This window comes from Ambystoma mexicanum, chromosome 3p, assembly GCF_040938575.1.
Source record: "Ambystoma mexicanum isolate Mex_15411 chromosome 3p, UKY_AmexF1_1, whole genome shotgun sequence".
In the NCBI taxonomy this organism is placed as follows: Eukaryota; Metazoa; Chordata; class Amphibia; order Caudata; family Ambystomatidae; genus Ambystoma; species Ambystoma mexicanum.
In genome coordinates this window covers 350,250,869-350,272,775 of record NC_090925.1, presented here as the reverse complement: position 1 = coordinate 350,272,775, position 21,907 = coordinate 350,250,869, and the positions used below count along the sequence as shown (strand labels likewise).

Genomic DNA, 21,907 nt, shown 5'->3' with positions numbered 1-21,907 from the left:
ACCATGTAATGAGGTCCTACATCTGCATGTAATCATAGAGCCGTATAACTGCTCATAAAAGTTCCAATCATCTCTGGGAGGCATCACCATATTGTCAAGGTTGTCCTTAATCACCGTAATAATCAGCTCACTCTCTGCCACCTTCAGCCTGTGGGCAAGAAGGCTCTCTGCTCTTTCTCCTTGTTCGAAATAAGTGCATCTGACTAAGCTGCAAGGGAGAAGTTAAGCAAGGAAAGCTTTCAGATTATTTGAGTTCTGTGCATGATCACCTTCACAAAAACAGCAGATGAGGCTGCATGAAATGAAATGATTTGCATTTTAATAAGTACTGTTTTCCCTTGTTGGAAGTGGAGCACAGCGTCATTGTACACAGTACTTCTCTATAGCGTCTTAGTCCCTTTGTTATTTTCACTTTATATTAATGGCACTTGATAGCAACGATTTAATACAGAGGGGCGCTCTGGGGCTTTTGTACTACTGCAAAGTTGCAATCATTGAAAAATTATTTTATTAAGAAACATTTGGGTCTTCCAAAGTCTGCCCCAAATTATGCAAGTCATGCTGAGTTAGGACTAAGTTACCTTGAAGATGAATTACGTTTGGAACCTTCTTTGCACTGGTTGCTGATTTGGTCCAACTCTTGGGCGACACTAATAGAAAATATAACTTTAGAATTGCTGAAGAGGAATGGCGCTCATAGAACTCCATGGCTACAATATATAGAAAAAGGGTTTCTTTAAATTAAATTAACCCACACACACTTTTTTCTATGCTCTGTGTAATGGATACAAAGTTGCAATCACATTAAAAAGCACGTTTGACACTGTAATCCAGAGAACCTTTAATCAGTACTAACCAAAGATATGTTGTTCTTGCCACCCCTGACACTCCACAGAACTGCTTAACCTGGAGTCACAAGGCCAAGGCTATTACTCTAAATTGAAATGATCAAGGAAGTGAGACCAGTTGTCCGCTATGCAATGAGCAAAATGAAGATGTTGCATTTTATTATGTTCTGCCCTGCATATTTTCACATACGCAAAAGAACAATCTTGTTAATTTTATGGGAGATTAATTTTAACCAGTGTCGCTCAGCCTTAAGTTACCTTTTTATGGCTAACTCACTTAGGGTAGCTTGGTCTCCTATGTCATATCTAAGACAGGCCTTTTAGTGAAGGAAGACATTTGTTGGTGCTGCACATATTCTGGGGATCATAGTCCAGAGATGGATCCTCAAAATCGGAGTCTTGTAATTTCTCCATCCTTAGAAATCACTGGAAGAGATGGCTCTGGTGAGGCCCAACGAAGTCTTGCGGCCGTTTCTTTATCACCTTTCTCACCATTTATGGTGAGCTTATTACAACATTTGCAGGATCTAGAAAAGGTCCTATGGGTGTAGGATGAAGTGAGGAGGAGTAACAATGGCAGTTAAGATAAATGCCTGGGTATTATTGATAGACTTTCAAAAGGACCTTGCTTTCCAATGGTGTTAAGATGGATGTCTGAACTCTGACCTGGTGGGCAGAGGTTCAGAATGCCAGATTACTTTCTTGGAACAGGGTAACCTTCTGGACAAGCCAGACCAATCAAGGTAGCATTGGGGCCGGTCGAGACTAGGTCTCAGGAGGGGTGAGAGTGATCGAAATCTCACATTGAGCACACACAGTAAACAACAACGCAAATTACTCTGTCAGGTGTATATAGACTGCGATCAGATAGCTCCAAAATTCACACCAACATGTAAAAAGAATAATTGCTGGTTTAATGAAAAGTTGAAAGTGCTTGGAGGGCAATATTGGAAGGCCGAAAAGAAATGGCTCATAACTAGAAACGAAGTCACCCATGCTGCGGCTAAGGTTGCTTTTATACAATATAAGGAGGAGGTACTATTAGCCAAGGCCCTATGTCTCCAGAAACAGATCGATATTCCTAACGATCGCCATAGAGGCCTATTCTCATCTATTAGAAAGTTTTCACTCCCTATTTGTTCACAAGTTAGTATTCCACAATCTCAAAAGATGGTAAATGATTTCAATATATTTTCACAGAAAAAATGTACCTAATTTGGAAAGGTTTTGGAGTCCATATAACAACACTATCCTCAGATGCTGCTACGAAGATCATAGGCCAAGATAATCAAGAGACTGTACACAAATGTACTTTCTCTCGAGTTACCGCTGAGAGCATTGAAGTATTGATCAATCAGCTGAAACCTACTTTGCACAATTACTACCCAATCCCAGCGTATCTGGCCAAGAAGCATGCTCATGCGCTTAGTAAACCAATACCTCATTGGCACAGGGCTATATTCCAGCTGAATTAAAATCTTATTTAACCCCACTCTTAAAGAAGCCCTCCTTTGATCAGGATATTATAGCCAATTATCGGCCCATCATGGGACTCTTGTGGACTGCAGAAATCTTGGGGAAGGTGGTCACCTCCCAATTACAATCCTTCCTGGAGGACAATGACATTCTAGATTGTTGTCAATTCGATTTAGAGCAGGCTACGGGAGTGAGACCACCTTGCTTACTGTCTGGGATGCCATTTTAGAGACTGCTGACATAGGTGACATCAGCATGCTGGTCATGCTTGATTTGTCCGCAGACTTTGATACAGTGGACTTCGGCATACTTCAAACCAGACTCTCTTCCTTGGCACAGACGTCGGACTTAGCTAGTCAATGGTTTACATCTTTATTGTCCAATTACGTGCAACAGGTTATGGCAGGCTCATATTTGTCCAAATCCCTGTCCCCAATATTGTTCAATTTATACATATGTCCACAACAAATTTGCTCAGTTCAACCTGTTATCATTGCTATGTGGATGACATGCAAATATATGTAAGATTAACACAGCTTGTGGAGGCAATTGAGCACATATTAAAATGTGCGATAACATTCAAATCTGGATGCAGGACAACAAACTCAAACTAAACCCCTCCAAAACAGAGATTATTGTTTTTGGTCAGAGCAATGAGTTGGACTTAATATCATGACCAACCTTGTTTGGACTGGCTGCTGACTACACTAAAACAGTAAATAATGTTGGTGTTATCTGGCAATCTAGCATAAGTTGCAATCTACAGGTAAACCAAATAATTAAGACTTGCAATTACCAGATGAAGCTTCTCAAACCATTACTTCTATGGGTGCGCCAGGGGCCACTGGTAAGGGATGCAAGTACTTACCAACCCTCGGCGCACTCCGGACCAAACTTTGCCAGTCAAGTCCAGTACATTCACAGGTTCAAATCCTGCAGTTGCGCGGCTCTGCAGCTTTAAGGGACTGACTTCCGGGAATGATTCCATGGAGGGATAGTGGCGGTTTCTCTGCTCCTGGTGAAGGGATCCAGCCAGTTTCACTGCAGCGAGTCTTAGGGCACAGTGGGGCACCGCAGCAAGGCACCCACAAAGTTCGTCACCACAGCTGGGTGACACACTCGTCTGCATTGAGTTGGACTGAATATCCTGACCAACCTTGTTTGGACTGGCTGCTGATGTCATGATGCCTACCCCCGGGCAGCATGACCAAGCCCATTCTCCCTGGAAGCAGGCACCCGGACATCTGTTTAAATCTCAGAAGCCCCTAACCGGGGCTATCTGGGTTCAGTCCTGGCGCCTAAGGCGCCAGGCTCATAGTCATCACTTACCTCAGGCAGACCATGCTGCACATGCCTCCAGGCCAACGTGAGATCTGGAGGGACTATTTTTTTCTGCAAGGACTACTTTTCCACTCGTGTGTGGTTCCAGGGTCTTCTTACCTGGGACTACTTTCAAAGCGATTTAAACCACCCCCGCCCTTCAACACACGCTTCGCGTTATTCTGCATTTAGCAGCGTAACGCTCACCGTGTCAGCAAACCTGCATCCAGCCTTCTGCCATGCCCGCCTCGAACACGGAGCCCCTAGGAGAAAAAGGAAGATGGAAGAAGAGGTTAGATTACAGACTTTGATCTGATTTCTCACCTGATTTCGGATCCTGCATCGCTCCGAGCCTGAAGGGACATTCTTCCGGCACGCATTGCATCCCAGCTACAGCGCCGCTCCATTTTCACCAGCCCACAGCATCTCCGACTCGGCGCTGCCTCTGTCACTTTTTCAGTGATTTTCAACACCTGGGGAAAAGACAAGAAAAAGCAAGGTGAGCCTAAAGAGACTAAAAAGGCAATCACAAGACTTACCTGATAATCACCGGAGGCTTTATTCTTCAATACGCCGCATCTAGGAAAAAAGGAAAATACAGTGAGCAATTCACACGCACCTTTACAGGACAGTTTGGGTAATACAGACTCTTACCTGAACGCCGCCAGCAACCTCCAGACAGAATTTGTCGCCGCAAATCACGGGGGATTGCAAGAGTGAACTTTGGACATTTTGAACTCTTTAAAAGACTTGGCAAACTCAGGACTCAATATTCGTCCAGAACCCCAACACCTAAAACCAGTGAAGTAACTGGTATCTGCGCGCCCCTGCATGCCACGCAGGATGGAGAGCTCACCAATCAAAAATATAAGGTGAGAACACTGACTAGGAATACCGGAGGTGGCAAGTGGGGAGAACGGGAGCAGGGAGGGGGTTCTGCATTCACACCCAGGGGGCTAAATACCTTTCTCCATCTACAGGAGAATATTTCTACGAGTCAAGCTCACAAGACTGAGGGGGTCCATCCAGACGGTCATCTTTGCCCTACGCTTCACGCTGGTGGAGGCCGCAGCTGTCCGGGTTCGATCTACGCCCCTGTGGGAGCCAGGTGAGCGTAACAGCTGACTACACTCAGACAGTAAAGAATCTTGCTGTTATCTGGCAATCTAGCATGAGTTGCAATCTACAGGTAAACCAAATAATTAAGACTTACTATTACCAGATGAAGCTTCTCAAACCATTACGTACGCTCATTTCTGTGAAGGACCGTCCTATGGTGGTGGATTCTCTTACTAGCACCAAACTGGACTACTGTAATGCTTTGTTTGTTGGATTACCTAAACACCAACTCCAACAGCTTCAGGTTACACAGACCTCAGTAGTGTGACTCTCACTTCAACAGTATTAACACAACCAACACAACCCTAACTATGAAACATATATACAGTAACCAGCGGACTAAAGGAGTATTACACAGTATAGATCCACAACCTGAAAAGAAAATGGTCACACAGTGCGAAATTCTTTTAGGCAGTCCTTCAACAATTCAAACCCTTGCTTAATTGGCAGTCCAGTCCCTAGGATGAGTGGAGCCTTGAGCTCAAATGTACATTTGGTGCTGGCGCACGTGATTGTGCGTTTAAGCTAAAAACGGGTTATATTCAAGGGTCTGTAGCAACTCAGAAAGATGGGTGAGGTAGTGAAGAATAAGTTCCCATGAGGGCAGAGCAGATTATAAGAATTGGGAATAGCTCTGTAGCACAGGCTACCTCAATAAAGAGTGGCCATCAGAGGACACTCCTGCGTAAAAGTCTATTGGTGCGCCAGGGGCCACTGGTAAAGGATGCAAGTCCAGTACATTCACAGGTTCAAATCCTGCAGTTGCATGGCTCTGCGGCTTTCAGGGGCTGCGTTCCAGGAATGATTACATGGAGGGACAGAGGTGGTTTCTCTGCTCCTGGTGAAGGGATCGGGCCAGTTCCACTGCAGCAAGTCTTGGGGCACAGCAGCAAGGCACCCACGAAATTCGTCACCACAGCTGGACGACACAGTGATCGCGTAGTATGCTCAGGTTCAGGTACTCTCCTAATTCCAGACCTTGGAATGCTAGGAGTACGAAACTCGGCACTGATAAAATGTTACTAAAGAATAACAACAAAAGTGAAAAACTAACGGAAACAAAGTCTCCCAGTGCTGGCATTTCAGTTTCCCCATAACATGATCAGAATCCCAGTGGAGGACAGCCGAATGCTGGGTTCCACTGGTAAAACTCAGGCTGGGATGGTCAGAAAACAGCAACAAGTTTGAGGGTACACAACTGGAGGAAAAATTACCCATAAATGGAAATCCGTCCTAACAAATGGCTAGGCTCCCTGTTGATGGGAGAGTTAGGCAGAAACGGTGGATAAAAAAGCAGAAACATCTGATTGGTTAGATGTCTCTGATACTGCAAGGGGATGCTATTTCATCTTGGGTGAACCAACAGCAACCTGCCCCAGTTATGGTAGTGAAGGATCTTAGTGCTTCAATATCGGCATCAATATCGGCATCTTCCACTGTAGTGGTGGAATAACGTGAGTGTGGTTTAGTAAGCCTAGGAGTGCTCCGGATGTGGGCCCTGTGTCACAATACGTGAATGACAGGATACATCAGGGGATTTCATCAGAGAAGCAACTGCCTTTTGTTCTCTCAATGGCTTCAGAAAAGGAGACTGCAACTGATCCGATGCAGGGATGGAGATCTCTAAGCCTAATATGTAATTTTAGGGGCAAGACAAGAATGCATATAAGCGCGCCCTGCTTAAAGCCCTGTCAGAATTACTAGAAGTAAATGACATTCCAAGCAGCATTTTCTTGTCCTGCCGAATACTGACTCTATTTTCTATGGGGGCTGTGATATTAGATTGGGTTTGTTAATTCATACAACAGGACTTGCTTGTTGAACTGCAAGGATGCTTTCGCAGCTAAGGGGATTGTGGTGTACTTGGATGCAGTCTTTAAGACTTGTCATCTCCATGACTCCTGGTATGATCCCATTTTATGGAACCTCCTTGCTCTTGTGCCCTTAGCTGGGTAAGAGGGGGGAGGGTCACCAATTGACTGGAGATAAACAGCTATTTCTGGATTGCCCTCTCTGTCCCATGTTCAATGGTGGTTTGAAGGGTAATGTGTGGAGCGTGGGGGATTTAGGTTCTGGTCTCCAATGGATCAATGGGCTGGGAGGATAGCTCAGGGGCAACACGCTCATCTTGGAAGCAAGACAACGCAGAGCTACACGGGTCCGAATCCCTGACCCGCGCTTAGAAACTGGTTCTCTGGTATTGGGCTCGTTATAAATAAAATCTTCTAATACAATATAATGGCTTTGACCCTCCTTCCACCTATCATGCTTCACAGGATGGGGCTTTTTATCCTAACAAGCCCCATATCGGTGGCCCCATTCAAATTCGATCATGGAACATTAATGGGCTAGCTAATAAATATTTGGACCTTGATTGGCATGAATTAAATAAACATATCACAATATGACTGCAAGACACATGGTTGACAGGTCCAGTCCATAAATCTAATTAGTGCACTCTTTTTAAACCATCAGTAAAAGTCAATAGAGGGTGACAAAAAGGGGGAATGCTGATCTGGCTGGGCTCATGCCAGTCTAGGGGTTTCTTGTAAGCAATTGGAATTGGTATCCCCAGATTTGGTTTGCATGGTGTTAGGGCTCAAGGGGGGTCTGACCATTTAGATATTGAATGTGTATGTGAGATAAAATTAGCAGGCAGTCGCCCAATTATAACTGGCTCTAAACAAAATTCACAATTTTATGGCCAGATCTCTTAACAGGATTTTGATGCCGGTGGGTGATTTCATTTGCCAGTTGGAAGAATCCAATCAACTTTTTGAGGATCTGGCGAGATAGGATGAGGCATTGGGAAATCCGACACTATCAGCCCCGCCATCATCTTGACTATCCATTAGCAGGGATGATGTGTGCAACTTTGTACTCTTATGGCTTAAGAACTTGTAATGGGAGGTTCATAGAGGACTCTCTGGCTAATATCACTTTCGCATCCAGAATAAACAGAGTCAAATTGACTACTTAATGGTATCTGACTCATTGTGATATTCTAGAGCAGGGGTGCACAACTGGTTTTGACAGATGGCCGAAAGTACCTTACATGAGGGCTATAGTGGGCCGAAAAGTAAATGTGGGCAGGGCGGTAGGCGGGGCGTGGCAGGAGGCTTTTTAAACCCCCAATTTGTACTAAACACATGGAAAAAGAATGTTTTTGAGGGGTAACGATTTTTATTTGCATTTCAAACTTACATTTTGTACTACACATTTTCCATTGTTATAATTTATTTCTATTTAGTTATTGTATCTCGCCTGTTTAACTTATATTTTATTGACCCTAGATACACTATGCCCCAGGGCCCCCTTACCCCCAACCAAACACTATGCCCCATGGGCCGCTCACCCCAACCAAACACTATGCCCCATGGCCCCCTCCCCCCCGACCAAACACTATGCCCCATGGCCCCCTCACCCCCAACCAAACACTATGCCCCATGTCCCCCTCACCCCCAACCAAACACTATGCCCCATGGCCCCCTCACCCCCAACCAAACCCCCCAACTCAGCACACACACAAACATGCACCAATACAGACTCGAACCCCCACCCCCAAATCAGCACACACAGAAACATGCACCCATAAAGACCCGAACCCCCCACCCCCCAACTCCAAACCCCCCACCCCCAACCCAGCACACTCAAGCATGCACCCATACAGACCCGAACCCGCACCCCCCAACTCAGCACACACACACAAACATGCACCCATACAGACCCGAACCCCCCAACTCAGCACACAAACATGCACCCATACAGACCCGCACCCCCCACACCCCAAATCAGCACACACACAAGCATGCACCCATAAAGACCCGAACCCCCCACCCCCCAACTCCAAACCCCCACCCCCCAACTCAGCACACAAAAAACATTCAAATCAAAACATTCATACACATCCGACACACATCCGACACCCCCCCACCCCCGCATCTCAACATACACACAAAATGCATTCAAATGCAAACATTCATACACATCCGACACACCCACCCATCCCCGCATCTCAACATACACACAAAATACATTCATACACATCCGACACACCCCCCACCCCCGCATCTCAACATACACACAAAATACATTCAAATACAAACATTCATACACATCCGACACACCCCCCACCCCCGCATCTCAACATGCATACAAAATACATTCAAATACAAACATTCACACACCCCCCACATCTCAACATACACACAAAATACATTCAAATCAAAACATTCATACACATCCGACACACACCCCCACATCTCAACATACACACAAAATACATTCAAATACAAACATTCATACACATCCGACACACCCCCCCCACCCCTGCATCTCAACATACACACAAAATACATTCAAATACAAACATTCATACACATCCGACACACACCCCCCGCAACATACACACACAAACATAAAGCAAAACAAAACAGACCACTTACCGGAGTCGTGCTGGAAGGCAGGTAAGCGGCAGGTAAGCTGGAACGCTGGAATCGTACTACGGCTGGCGTGGTCCAAGGCTGAAATGCCTTCCGGCATCAAGCCTTATGGACCACGCCAGTCGTAGTGCTGGCCCTCCATTGGTGCAGCACACACGTGGCTCGTAGGAGCGACGTGATGCGTGTGTGTGCTGAGCCAATGAGGGCCAGTGTTTTCACCGGCCCGGAAGACAACAAAGACTTTCCTAATGGAGGGTGGCCGCAGGCCGCCCTCCATTAGGAAAGTGTTTGTGCCTCGTCAAAAGGGCATGGCGGGCCACAACTGGCCCACGGGCCGTATGTTGTGCACCCATGTTCTAGAGTCTTTCAAAGTTCTAGAACAAGCAGAAAGTGATCATGATCCATTAATAGTCTCTTTTTTTCCTGAAATATTTCGAACAAACAGGAATTATAAAGTTGTATCGTATCACAGTGCTTGGAACTCACAAAGGGTAATGACTCAGAGGTGGCCTACTGGTCTCTCTACTGCCTTTCTTGTATCGGTATAAAAGGCCTTACTGCCAGTGCTGGCTGAATATTCCGAATATAATATGATCTACACACGTTTGGATTTTTGTAATCTAGTGGTGGAGACGATGGCTCCCTTTGTCACAAGATTAGGAAGTACTAGCTCAATCCCCAATTACAAGCAACATCGTTGGTTTGAACAGGAGTGTGGAACAGCAAATGTCACACTTGCAAAAGCACTCAAGAGCAAGGAGGGTAGAAGAATGGGGAGAATATCAAGGTTAAGGCCCGAATAGAAGTCCTTATTGCTTAGAAAGAAGGCAGAACATAATCAGAACATTTGGAAGGCTTTGGAGACCGCTGTAGGGTCCCATTACAGTACAGAGTTTTGGCACTTAGTAAAAGTATATATTAAGCCTGATTTCAAATTTGCACCAAATAATATTTCCCCTGATGAATGGTATAAGCACTTCCAATCGTGAAGCTATAGGAACTGCTGCTATCGTACTAGAGATAACCTTGCAGTCTGTAGATGCCATACTTGGGCCTATCTCACCAAAGGACGTGAAGCTGGCAATACTTGAACAGCAAAGTGGTAGAGCTCCAGGTCCAGACTTTGTCCCATGTGATCTGTTCAAAAATGAACCTGCTGTTTGGATTCCTTTTCTCATCATGTTTCTAATTGACGTATTCATTACGCACATGCCATCACAAAACTGGAGGGAGGCCGTTATTATCCCCGTTTACAAGAATAGAGACAAGGATCAACCAGCTAATTATAGACCTATCTCACTGACTCCCTGGCAAAAATCTATTTGGGGATTATTTTACATCGTATGGAGAGCTGGGTAGTCAAGCTATATATCCTCTCTAATGTCTGGGTGGGATTTAGGCTCCTCAATCGACTAAGTGATGAGGCTGGACCTAATATTACAAAAATGTGTGGTTGAACTCCCAATACATATATTTGGTGTTTGTAAACCTTCAAACCGCCTTTGATTCTGTCCCGAGATATCTCCTCTGGGATACTTTGGATGTTCTGGGTATTCCTACTAGTTTCAGTGATGCAATCAAGTCTCTTTACCGTAGGAATACTGCTTACATTCGCTGGAGAAACAAGTGACCCAGTGCCTACTAACATCAGAATGAGGCAGGGTTGCGTGCTCGTTCCTTTTCTATTTTTATTGTATATCAATGGCTTGGTACCAGCCTTGCATGCTCTGGCAAAAGATGCTCCTAGCTGGGGCAGACATAAATGGTATCTCCTTATATTTGCAGATGATGCTGTTTTGCTGGCCTACACACCTGCCTGGTTGCAACACCAACTTAATGTATTTGAGAATGTATGTAAGACCAAAGGTTTACATACCGTCCAATCTAAAGTGGAGACCATTATATGTGCCCTGGTAGAGCGTGCATTCCGGCCTGTTGCATAATTGTGTTTAAACAACCATCTTTTGGAATCGGTCGACTCATTTAACTATCTGAGACACTCTTTCCCATAATTTAAAATGGGTCCAACAGATCAATAAAAGCACCATGATCTGCCTGCAGCATTGTGTTTAATAGCAAGCCTTGCATCTCACCTTGAAGCTAATCTAGCTTCAGTCCCTCTTAATATCTATAGGGCCCAGGCAATTCCAGCAGTTGTATATGGTGCCAAATTGTGGGGTACACTCCTTGCCCCTCTATCCAAATAGCGGAGAACAAATGTTTAGAGCATCTCTTTGGTGTGCCATCTAGTGCACCTACTGTTCTGGTTGTTTGTGAGGTTGGACTACTAACTGAAATAATGCCGTTCATGTTCCAACCAGTGTTGTACTGTCTTAAAATTTGAAACTCGGATATGCTTGCATTGTATAGAGAATGAATAGAGGAGGTGTTGCATAGATCAGGAGGAAAGCAATTGCTGTGATTTAGGCATGTGAAAACTATGCTAGCAAACATTGGGCTTGAAGATATATGGGAAGACCCCACTAGGTTTGGTACCATGTAGAAATATAGTATCAAGAATCATTTTATTGGTCGGGTATGAGGAAAGGTGATTGATACTTGTCATGAACGAAAGATGGCAACTATTTGCAAGTCAAGACAAATTGGGGTCTGGAACCATATCTGGATTATCACTGAAGTCAAGTCGAAAAGCACTTTCACCAAGTTTCGTCTAGAAATCTTACTACTTGCCCAATTTATTGCCAAATGGGACAAGACATGTTCACCTTTTATTCCCTTTCTTTCCCGATAAGAATGAAGATTAATTGCACTTTACTTTTCACTGTCCCACTTGTCCTCGTTGATATCACAAGTGATGACATAATTGGTGTCACCAATAATGTAATCAGTGATGCTATTAGTGTGCTCTCGTTCAAATGATGTCATCAATGATGACATAAGTGATGTAATGTCTGATGTGATCAGTGATATCATCATTCTGTTCTTCGGCTGCATAATGGGAAGGCTTGGAGTTAAGGTGATGTAGCTTCCATCAGCTGATGAATTTCAGGGGGTTTACTGCATTAAACTAGCACCTTAACATTACTTCAGCTAAAGTTTTTCACTGAATATATATGTTTACATAGAAACATACCAATACGCATGTGGACAAGCAAACACACATTTCCACACATACAAATAGATGTTTATAAATATGAATACACATATTTACATGTCTGGGGACAGATGCAAGTGATGTCTTGTAACCTACTGATTGCCTTTTGCTCACTACAGGGAGTTCTTGAGGTGATGGCAGATATGCAGTGAACAAAGCTGGATCTGGCAGGCTGGAAAATGTCAACAAAAAGCTGAACAGTACAGTTGATCACAGAATTAATGAAACCCAAACTCCCTCAGCGTAATTCACTGTTTGTCCTACACACCTCAACATCTTCAGAGAATCTGCCCATGTCTTTGCAGCTCCCATTACAGAGCAAGATCTGGAGAACGGCGACCATTTCATCATCACTTTGCTAACTTCAAGACATGATGCCTATAGATAATTTTTCTACAGGCGCTTAAAACCAATGTGCTAAGAATGCAGCTGACAACCAATGTCTCCTAAAAACTGTTAGTCTAGGTAATATCTGGGGAGTACCCCAATACCATAGTGGCCCTCCAGTGATGGGTTGATGCAGATTCCTAGACCGGCCCCTCTTACCAGGCCTCAGAGGAACCAGATTCTCTTTATGATTCAGTACCAGAGGTAGAACTCAAGACAGCAATGGTTGTGAAGTGTCAGGAGCTAATACCACTTATAGTAAATAATCATCAAGGTAGTAATTGAAAAGATCAGAGACCATTAGATGGCAAACTAAGCAAAATACAGCCACTCAGTAACATTTTAATTTACTGTAATTTTTTATTAGTATGAGTTTGCTTCAAAATATTCTGCAATGATGTGTGAAATATAACACATATTGATGAAAGCAAATTCATACAACAATATAATCAAATGTACAGCATGTCTATTGTAAAAGAAACAGATATACAATGAAATTCACACTATACATAGTCAATTTCCAGATCAAAGTACTATATTTGTAAACATGTGCAAATCTGTAATTGTTAAGAGAGAATTAACATTTATGACTGAAAATCCCATCGATAACCCAACCTTCCTATCACTTAACTGTAAATGACTCTTCATGGGCTTCCAGAAACCCAATGTAGACTAGATGGCGCCTGCTCCTTCATACATCTTATCCAGAAACCTTTGATAGCACAATGATGTTCAATCGGAAAATAAAATCTATCGAAGTATTTGGTTCTGGATTTCTTAAGGGTCGAATTGTTTATCATTAAGTGCCATAACAATTCTAATTATGCCCCCCCCAAAAAGGTGGCAAATCTGCAATGATCTTGGAATCTTGTGTCAGTCACCTAACAATTCCAATGATTTCAAAAGCTTTAGTCGCAACTTCATAAAATACCTACATTTCTCACAGCATTGGAATTAAGCCAAGTAAGGTTGTACTATTTATTCAAATGGAATTGCCATTATGCACTTTTGGGACATCAAATGCCCTTGTATGTAAAGTGCATTCTTACTATTTTCCAATTTTGCCATTTCCCTTTGCTTCCTTCTTTACTTCCTTCTTTAACTAGAGATATCGCCACCAAGGTCAAAATCAGTCTTATTTAAGGTCTTGTTATATGTGTGCACACACTAATTCCCTGAATGCTTCTCTCATTTCAGCAGATGGAATAGCAATCTCAACTACAAGTAATTGCTATTAATACTAGCACGTGGAATCTATTTGTGATACAAATAGCCACAGGTTTTGTTCTGGCCAAACTAGATAGCGAAGCAAAGCCTAATTGAGCTCTGTGTTTTTATTGGACAGGTGTTCCCCTGTGAAATCCTCAGGAGTTTCCTCCAACCTATCTAACCAGGTTGAATAACCAATTTCCCACAACTCTGCAACATATAGGACTGTTGGACACATGTTTAATTTATAAGCAATAATTAAAGGTAAGAGACCGAAGCTCCCAAGAAATATGTTGAATCCTCAAACGAAATAATAAATTGATATTTTATCCACCTTAATTGTCATGAAATGTCACCCTCAGGTATTTGAAATCCCTCAGGACCTCCATTTAATTTGAAAACAAAACCCACTTCTTATGTCCTGACTGGTTTGATGAAAAGCACATGATTTTCTTCTTGTTCAAATTTATTTTAATCTCGGTTGCCATAGTGTATGGACTCATGGGGCCATGACTAGCACCAATACCGGTACCGCCTCCAACCATTGCGGGACCGGTAAGTCCCCATTTGAAAAGCCATTCTCCATTCCCATAGGGCTCAATGGGGAGGAGGAAGGTGGCAATAACGGTACCGTAAATTACGGTACCGTTATTCTCCCTGGTATCCCTTTGCGGGTCCCGTCCTTAACGCCTGCTAAAACCAGGCGGTAAGGAAGGACCCGCAAAGGGACCTTGGAATAGGGCACAAAAGGATTACCGGCACCGGTGTCGTTACTGGTGCCCCATATCCCATTGCGTCCAGCTTGTAATGAGGGCCAGGGTATCTAATTGTCCCTGGAGACCTCCTTTAGTAGAATCAAGTAGAATCAGATTGTCTGCATACAACAACCAAGAAATGCATTCCAAGCCAAACTTGGAGGGTGGGGGGAGGAGAGCTGATCTTCTTCCAATACCTAAAGCAATAAGGCGGTAATTGCAAGCATCTTCTGTGGCACCTTTCTGTGAATGGCTGTTAGTGCACTCTCTTGCCATGACACAGGAATTTGCCACAACATAACTAGGATTGCCATTAAATCATTAATAATTTGCACCCATTTTAACAGGCCGCTTTCAGTAGGGTCTTACATATGCCGTGTGAACACAGCCATTGAAGATTTAATAGTTTTATTCATAGTTGTTGTTTTTTCCCCACTGTCATATCCCTCTGTAATCTTGCTATGAACTGATGAACTTTCTAAGTGACTAATTTAGTGACATGCCATTCTGAAAATGTTTCTCATTTATATTCAGAAATACGATTTAACTAGGCAATGTCACATTCTACCTTGTCTTTATTAATTGCTGCCCACAATTGTTTAGAAAGTTAGACATCATTTCTTGCCATTGCTTCTTCAGATTACATCTTTTTTTATTATTTAGACAATTTGTATTAGCTATCTTTATTCATAGATTTCATTTTCTGTAAAATAGTAGTTCTTCCTGGTTCATTATATTCTGGATTTTACATCTCAGGTCAGCCTTCTGTGCCTTAAAACAATCATTATATAAACCCTTTGCAACTGCATTATGTCTTCTGATAGTAAGTTTGTAAGGTTTATTAATGGCTGTGGGGGATGTTTTTATGGCCTCTATTAGCTACTGCTCATATTTTACCAAATTCAAATAGCTCCCTTTATAATTTCTGTCATATTTCTTAACTTTTGCTTGTACCATGTAATAAGATGTTTTGCTCGATCCTATGCCACTTTGTGTACTGTCCTTATTGAATGCATTATCCAAGTGATTTTTAAAGCCGGAAAGGCGGTGCTGATTTTCATCTCTGGGCTGCATGTCTACTTTTTATGCATATACAAAATCATAATCTCACACAAATGAGCCATAAATATAAGAGGAAGCTTAAATTGCTGCACAACTGTGTTGACTTAGTATGTGATTATGCGTGAAGGCACTCATTAAAATGCTGTTTTCTATTGCAGTTGATTCTAAGCCCTGTATTGACATTTTTGGAAAATCTCAATAAAAATCTAACTGAATTAAATGTAAAAAAATCAATTGACTATGTTTGCTGGCCAATAAAGAACGTATTAAAGCAATTAATTAACGTAACAAAGTAGTTTGTACTTTATCACTCCCCCTTCCAAGCTTATGATATGATATGGCATTTATAACTCGCATATACACACGTTTTTGAATAACTCTCCCGTGATTCAGGTCAAGGGAATCTAGCACGTATCCATCCTGCTATAATTATATGCTGAGCTGGCTGATTCAGGTCAAGGGAATCTAGCATGTATGTATCTTGCTATAATTATATGGTCAGCTGGCTGATTCAGGTCAAGGGAATCTAGCATGTATGTATCTTGCTATAATTATATGCTGAGCTGGCTGATTCAGGTCCAGGGAATCTAGCACGTGTCCATCCTGCTATAATTATATGCTGAGCTGGCTGATTCAGGTCAAGGGAATATAGCATTAATGTGAACAGCTGTAATGGTATGGTGAGTTGGCGGAATCAGGTTAAGGGAATCCAGCATGTATGTATCCTGCTATGATATGGTGAGCTGGCTGATTCAGGTCAAGGGAATCGAACATGTATGTATCCTGATAAAATGATATGGTCAGCTGGCTGATTCAGGTCAAGGGAATCTAGCATTAATGTGAATAGCTGTAATGATATGCTGAGCTTGCTCAAGTGACATCCAAAACTCCAACAAATATCTACTTTTTCACCAAATCCTGTGAGACTATGAGATTATACTAAAACGGACTTCTTGAAATGATAATGCATTGCCCGCCCACAAGGTTGGTCGTTTATGGTGAAGTAAGAATGATTATAAATTGATGTGCACTGAAAGGTCAGATGGTTTACTATGGATTATTGGTAATCTATGGTTATATGTCAAAGTTTCGAATGCATAGGATCTAATGACCAAAGGGTCGAATCAAAAGGACCGAAAACCAAAGGGTCGAATTTTGTTTGTTTTTTTTTTTTCATTTTGTTTTTTTTGGGGGGGGGGGGTCTCCCCCAAACCCACTTTTTTGTGGTAAAAAACTTTTTTCTAAACAGGAAATCCAAACAAAAAATATATTTAAAAAAAAAAAAAATTCGACCCTTTTGTTTTGTTTTAGGTCAAATTGAGTCGACCCTTTGACATTCAATACTTTTGTATTCGGTACTTTAACTGGACACCGTAATCTATAATCACCCAGAGACAACCTACCCCAACCAAAGGCCCCTGCTTCGTGAGCTACTTGAAGACTAAATCACACGTTTACAAGGGATTCTGAATGACAGTCAAGTGTACCATCGCTATGGAATTAAAATAATCCAACGAACATGACAAGTCAGTGTGATTGACAAAATTCTACCATCAAGGTCATGACTAGTCGTCGTGACCCTTGGTTGTGGCAAAATATGTAAAACCTGGAGACTATAACTTGTGTTAATGCAAATTGTATCAGCAAAGTTTGAAAGAGTATTTTAGAGTGTTTGACCTTTGAATATTAACAAATATCCTTACTAGTATTCAGGGAGAAGCTCTGATCAATCAAATGGTGCAGAACCTGGGCGGAAAGTTCCACTGACTGCCTGCATTCTCCATGGCCGGCTCTGCCTTGTCTTTGGGCCTCTGCCATTACTCCATCTCTCCAGTCTTCAGCCCCATCCATTCGCTTCCCTCGCCCTCCTCATGAACGCCCTTCCCCTGAGTGACTCCTCAATCCCCACCCCTGCTCCTCCCTGCCCAACTTTCCTGCTTCAGGCCCCTGGAATGGCATGCCAGAGCGCACTCCCACACCATCATAGCTGCCAAGAAATAGTAAAGACGCTTACTTCCTTTTACTAATTTCTATGGTGGCAATCCTCGTTTTTTTGTGGAAAAATGGCACACACAAACTGTGGCTGCAATTTCCCTGAAAAAATGTTAGCAATGCAGCAAATCGCCTGACGGTGCTAGTAGCTATCACATCTTGTTCAGTAATAGAGAAGGTAGGTAACTGCCAGAGCCCTCGCCAAGACCATTGCTTCATTTAGGCCTACCTTAGGCTCAGGAAGGCGGGCCCTTTCCATCACTGATCACCCCAGAAGACATGGGTGATAGCTTAAATATTATTGTTATGACAATCCTCCTTCCACTTATCAGTCCATACCAAGAAGTTAGTTTGAGACAATACCTTTTCTATAGCTTCCTCTTTATTCCTAACGGTCATGCGCTGAATTTCCCTCACACATGTATAAAATTCACTCTCCAGTGCTACCTCCGCCGGCTCTGCGTCCCTATAACCAAAGACATTTTCTGACGAGATGATCTCCAGAGGCATAGATGCTTTATCATTCTCAATTCCTGCACTACCTGTAATGAGACAAGGAGAATAGAAACCAGGCTGCCCCTCCCTTTTGAGCGCACAAGGGGGAACCCTATTAGGAGCTAGTAATTATTCAAACTAGCAGTTTAGAGTCACACTCGTAATCAAGGGATAAAACAAACTTTAATTAAGACATATAGCATGTTAAAACATATTAAAACACAAACAACAAAAAAGGGACAACAGAGTCACTGTTAGATAGTTGTGTCGTATCACAAGAAACTTTGATACAGAATAGCTTAATGTGTAATGACAAATTGCAAACCCATTTCTACTGTCGACACAAGTGGAGTTTCTGGCTCGGATTGAGTAGTACAATCAATCAAAGTCTTTTTAGTTGTGAAATGGCTTTCAGGAGCTCCGAGCTTTCCTCAGGACAATGTGAGGGTTGTTAAAATGTGGCTGGCTAGATCTGAAATTACAAAGGATGTATGAATTAGGTGTGACGGGTCCTTAATTTATTTCAGGAAAAGGAAAACCGGGTGAAACCTCACATTTCAAACAAGATGGGGGCGTCTTGGGAATAGGAGTAGATTTCAACTGTCTTGTATACAGACTCTGCAGTCTCTAATGCCCAGTGGCTACAAGAAATCGAGGCATGCAAACTAATTAGAAATACATACTAAAAATTGTGAGTACTGGATTGTGGTGAGCCAACAGTGAGGATTAGTTACCTGAATTGAATATTGAGGACACATATCTAAACGTGTTTGTCTTTTGATCACAATTCTTTCGGTCAGCAATGTAGCTGGAGAATATGGGCGGCCCAAAGATGAATCGGGCACATTCTTCAATGGACGTTTCTAATTCGTCTTGAAAAAAGCACAATGTGCAAGGTATAAATACAAGAGGTTTCTGTATTGATACAATGAGGGTAATTCATAGAAATTCGCACAAAAGTGGCGCACGCGGCTGGCGCACAGTGTCCCTGTGCGATACACTGCGCCAGCCGCGTGCGAAAAAATCCTTTTCATCGCACAGCGTATTCATGGATTTTAGCCTCCGAAACCAGCCGTGGCGCAGCGACCCTGCAGCAGCGCCAGTTACGCCCCCGCGCAAGGAAAAGCCTTCAAAATCCCCAAATCATCGCAAAGGGCTGCGCTTACCCTGGACCAGTTCACAGGGCTGCCAAACAGCAAACACCAAGCGGGGAACGTGTATTTCAGCGGTTCGCGGGAAGTTTCACACGCGATTGTCCTGGGTATGTGTACATCAGGGGGTGCGTGGGAAGTAACACAAGCGATTCCATCAGGGCACGTGTATTCCAGGGGTGTGTGGGAAGTATTGCACGCAAAAACAGCAGGGTACGTGTATTCCAGGGGTGCGTGGGAAGTATCACACGCAAAAGCAGCAGGGTACGTGTATTCCAGGGGTGCGCGGGAAGTATCACACGCAAAAGCAGCAGGGTACGTGTATTCCAGGGGTGCGCAGGAAGTATCACACGCGATTCCATCAGGGTACGTGTATTCCAGGGGTGCGTAGGGAGCACCACACGTGAATTGCACGTGTGGGTCCTCCCAGGTGTTCCCTCTACACCCTCCACGGCCCCTGCAGGTGGCCCACACCACAGGGGCCTACCCTGCACATGTCCCGCAGGCACCGCATCCACCATGGCCATGCCCCCCAGCCAACCCACATGTCACCTTGCACTACTGCCCACCAACGCATGTCCCCCTGCACCCCCAGCCACCAGGGGCACCCTCCACCAGGTCCCACACATGTCCCCCTGCACCCCCACCTACAGCATCCAGGGGCAACCTCCACCAGGCCCCCACTCATGTCTCCCACCACCCCCACCCCCCAGCAGTGCAGGGGCAGCCTCCACCAGGCCCCCACTCATGTCCCCCTGCACCCCCACCCCCCAGCATCCAGGGGCACCCTCCACCAGGCCCCCACACATGTCCCCCTGCACCCCCACCCCACAGCATCCAGGGGCAGCCTCTACCAGGCCCCCACTCATGTCTCCCACCACCCCCACCCCCCAGCATCCAGGGGCACCCTCCACCAGGCCCCCACTCATGTCTCCCATCACCCCCACCCCCCAGCAGTGCAGGGGCAGCCTCCACCAGGCCCCCACGCATGTCTCCCATTTCCCCCACCCCCCAGCAGTGCAAGGGCAGCCTCCACCAGGCCCCCACGCATGTCTCCCATTTCCCCCACCCCCCAGCAGTGCAGGGGCAGCCTCCACCAGGCCCCCACTCATGTCTCCCACCCCCCCCACCCCCCAGCATCCAGGGGCACCCTCCACCAGGCCCCCACTCATGTCCCTCTGCACCCCCACCCCCCAGCATCCAGGGGCACCCTCTACCAGGCCCCCACTCATGTCCCCCTGCACCCCCACCCCCCAGCATCCAGGGGCACCCTCCACCAGGCCCCCGCACATGTCCCCCTGCACCCCCCAGCATCCAGGGGCACCCTCCACCAGGCCCCCACTCATGTCTACCATCACCCCACCCCCCAGCAGTGCAGGGGCAGCCTCCACCAGGCCCCCACACATGTCTCCCACCCCCCAGCAGTGCAGGGGCAGCCTCCACCAGGCCCCCACTCATGTCTACCACCACCCCCACCCCCCAGCATCCAGGGGCACCCTCCACCAGGCCCCCACTCATGTCTACCACCACCCCCAACCCCCAGCAGTGCAGGGGTAGCCTCCACCAGGCCCCCACTCATGTCTACCACCACCCCCCAGCAGTGCAGGGGCAGCCTCCACCAGGCCCCCACTCATGTCTCCCACCACCCCCACTCCCCAGCAGTGCAGGGGCAGCCTCCACCAGGCCCCCACTCATGTCCCCCTGAACCCCCACCCCCCAGCATTCAGGGGCACCCTCCACCAGGCCCCCACTCATGCCTCCAGCCAACATGTCACCACAATGTAGATCCCTAGCCCTTATGGTAAGCCTCCAAATGCCAAACACCCACCTGAGTATTGCATCCACCCACTTAGAAATGGCAAAAACATGATAGAACCCCAATTGCAAGTTTGGAAATGAACACATGTCCCTCACATACACCCAATGGGCGTCAGTGAATGTCAAAACCCATATCATGATATGCATGAAACCAATGAGATGATACTTTGAAGAAAAAATATGCATTAAAAGCTACATAAATTAAATAAAAAATAAACAAACAATAATGGAAATTTAAAATAAAAAAAACAGGTCCGTGAAATAATGCAAAACCACAAATCATAATGCAAAGGAAAGGTGTCCAAAGTCAGTCCACAAAAGTAAATCCAATCAAAAATTAAAATCGAAAACCATTGCTCCATGGGGAAATCATGAAAAAAATTGACAATCCAAAAGTCAACTATATACAGATAAACAATCCAGGGTCCATGATCCCAACCGATGAAATGAAACCTATCTAATAACACTACCTAAAAAAAAAAAAAAAAGCTATATACAAAAATGTGGCCCATTGTCCAAAAGGTCCAAAAAAAAATGCAAAACCAAAGGAAACCTAACACTAACTACAGAACTATTTACAAGGGCAGTGGGCTAGTCCGACGGCTCACTTCGGGATGTTCCGGGCCAGAGCATCATCAAACTCCTGCTCAATGTCCCGGAGGGGGTCCTCCTCCATGGCCCCAAGGGTCTGCAGGGCCGTCCACATGTTCACCCCAAA

General features: G+C 44.7%; 1 protein-coding gene across 5 annotated transcripts in view; it reads left to right on the top strand.

The window, feature by feature from the left end:
* The window catches only part of LOC138580435 (bactericidal permeability-increasing protein-like), a 341,489-nt gene extending 325,464 nt beyond the window's left edge, over positions 1 to 16,025 (top strand). For all 5 annotated transcript variants that reach the window (XR_011304257.1, XR_011304258.1, XR_011304256.1 and 2 more), the window contains one exon: positions 12,440 to 16,025. Coding sequence is in view for 1 of the 5 variants with exons in the window: in XM_069650975.1 (XP_069507076.1) it covers positions 12,440 to 12,450 (11 nt within the window). In the remaining 4 variants the exon portion in view is untranslated. The remainder of the gene's footprint in view (positions 1 to 12,439) is intronic.
* Positions 16,026 to 21,907: the final 5,882 nt, after the last annotated feature.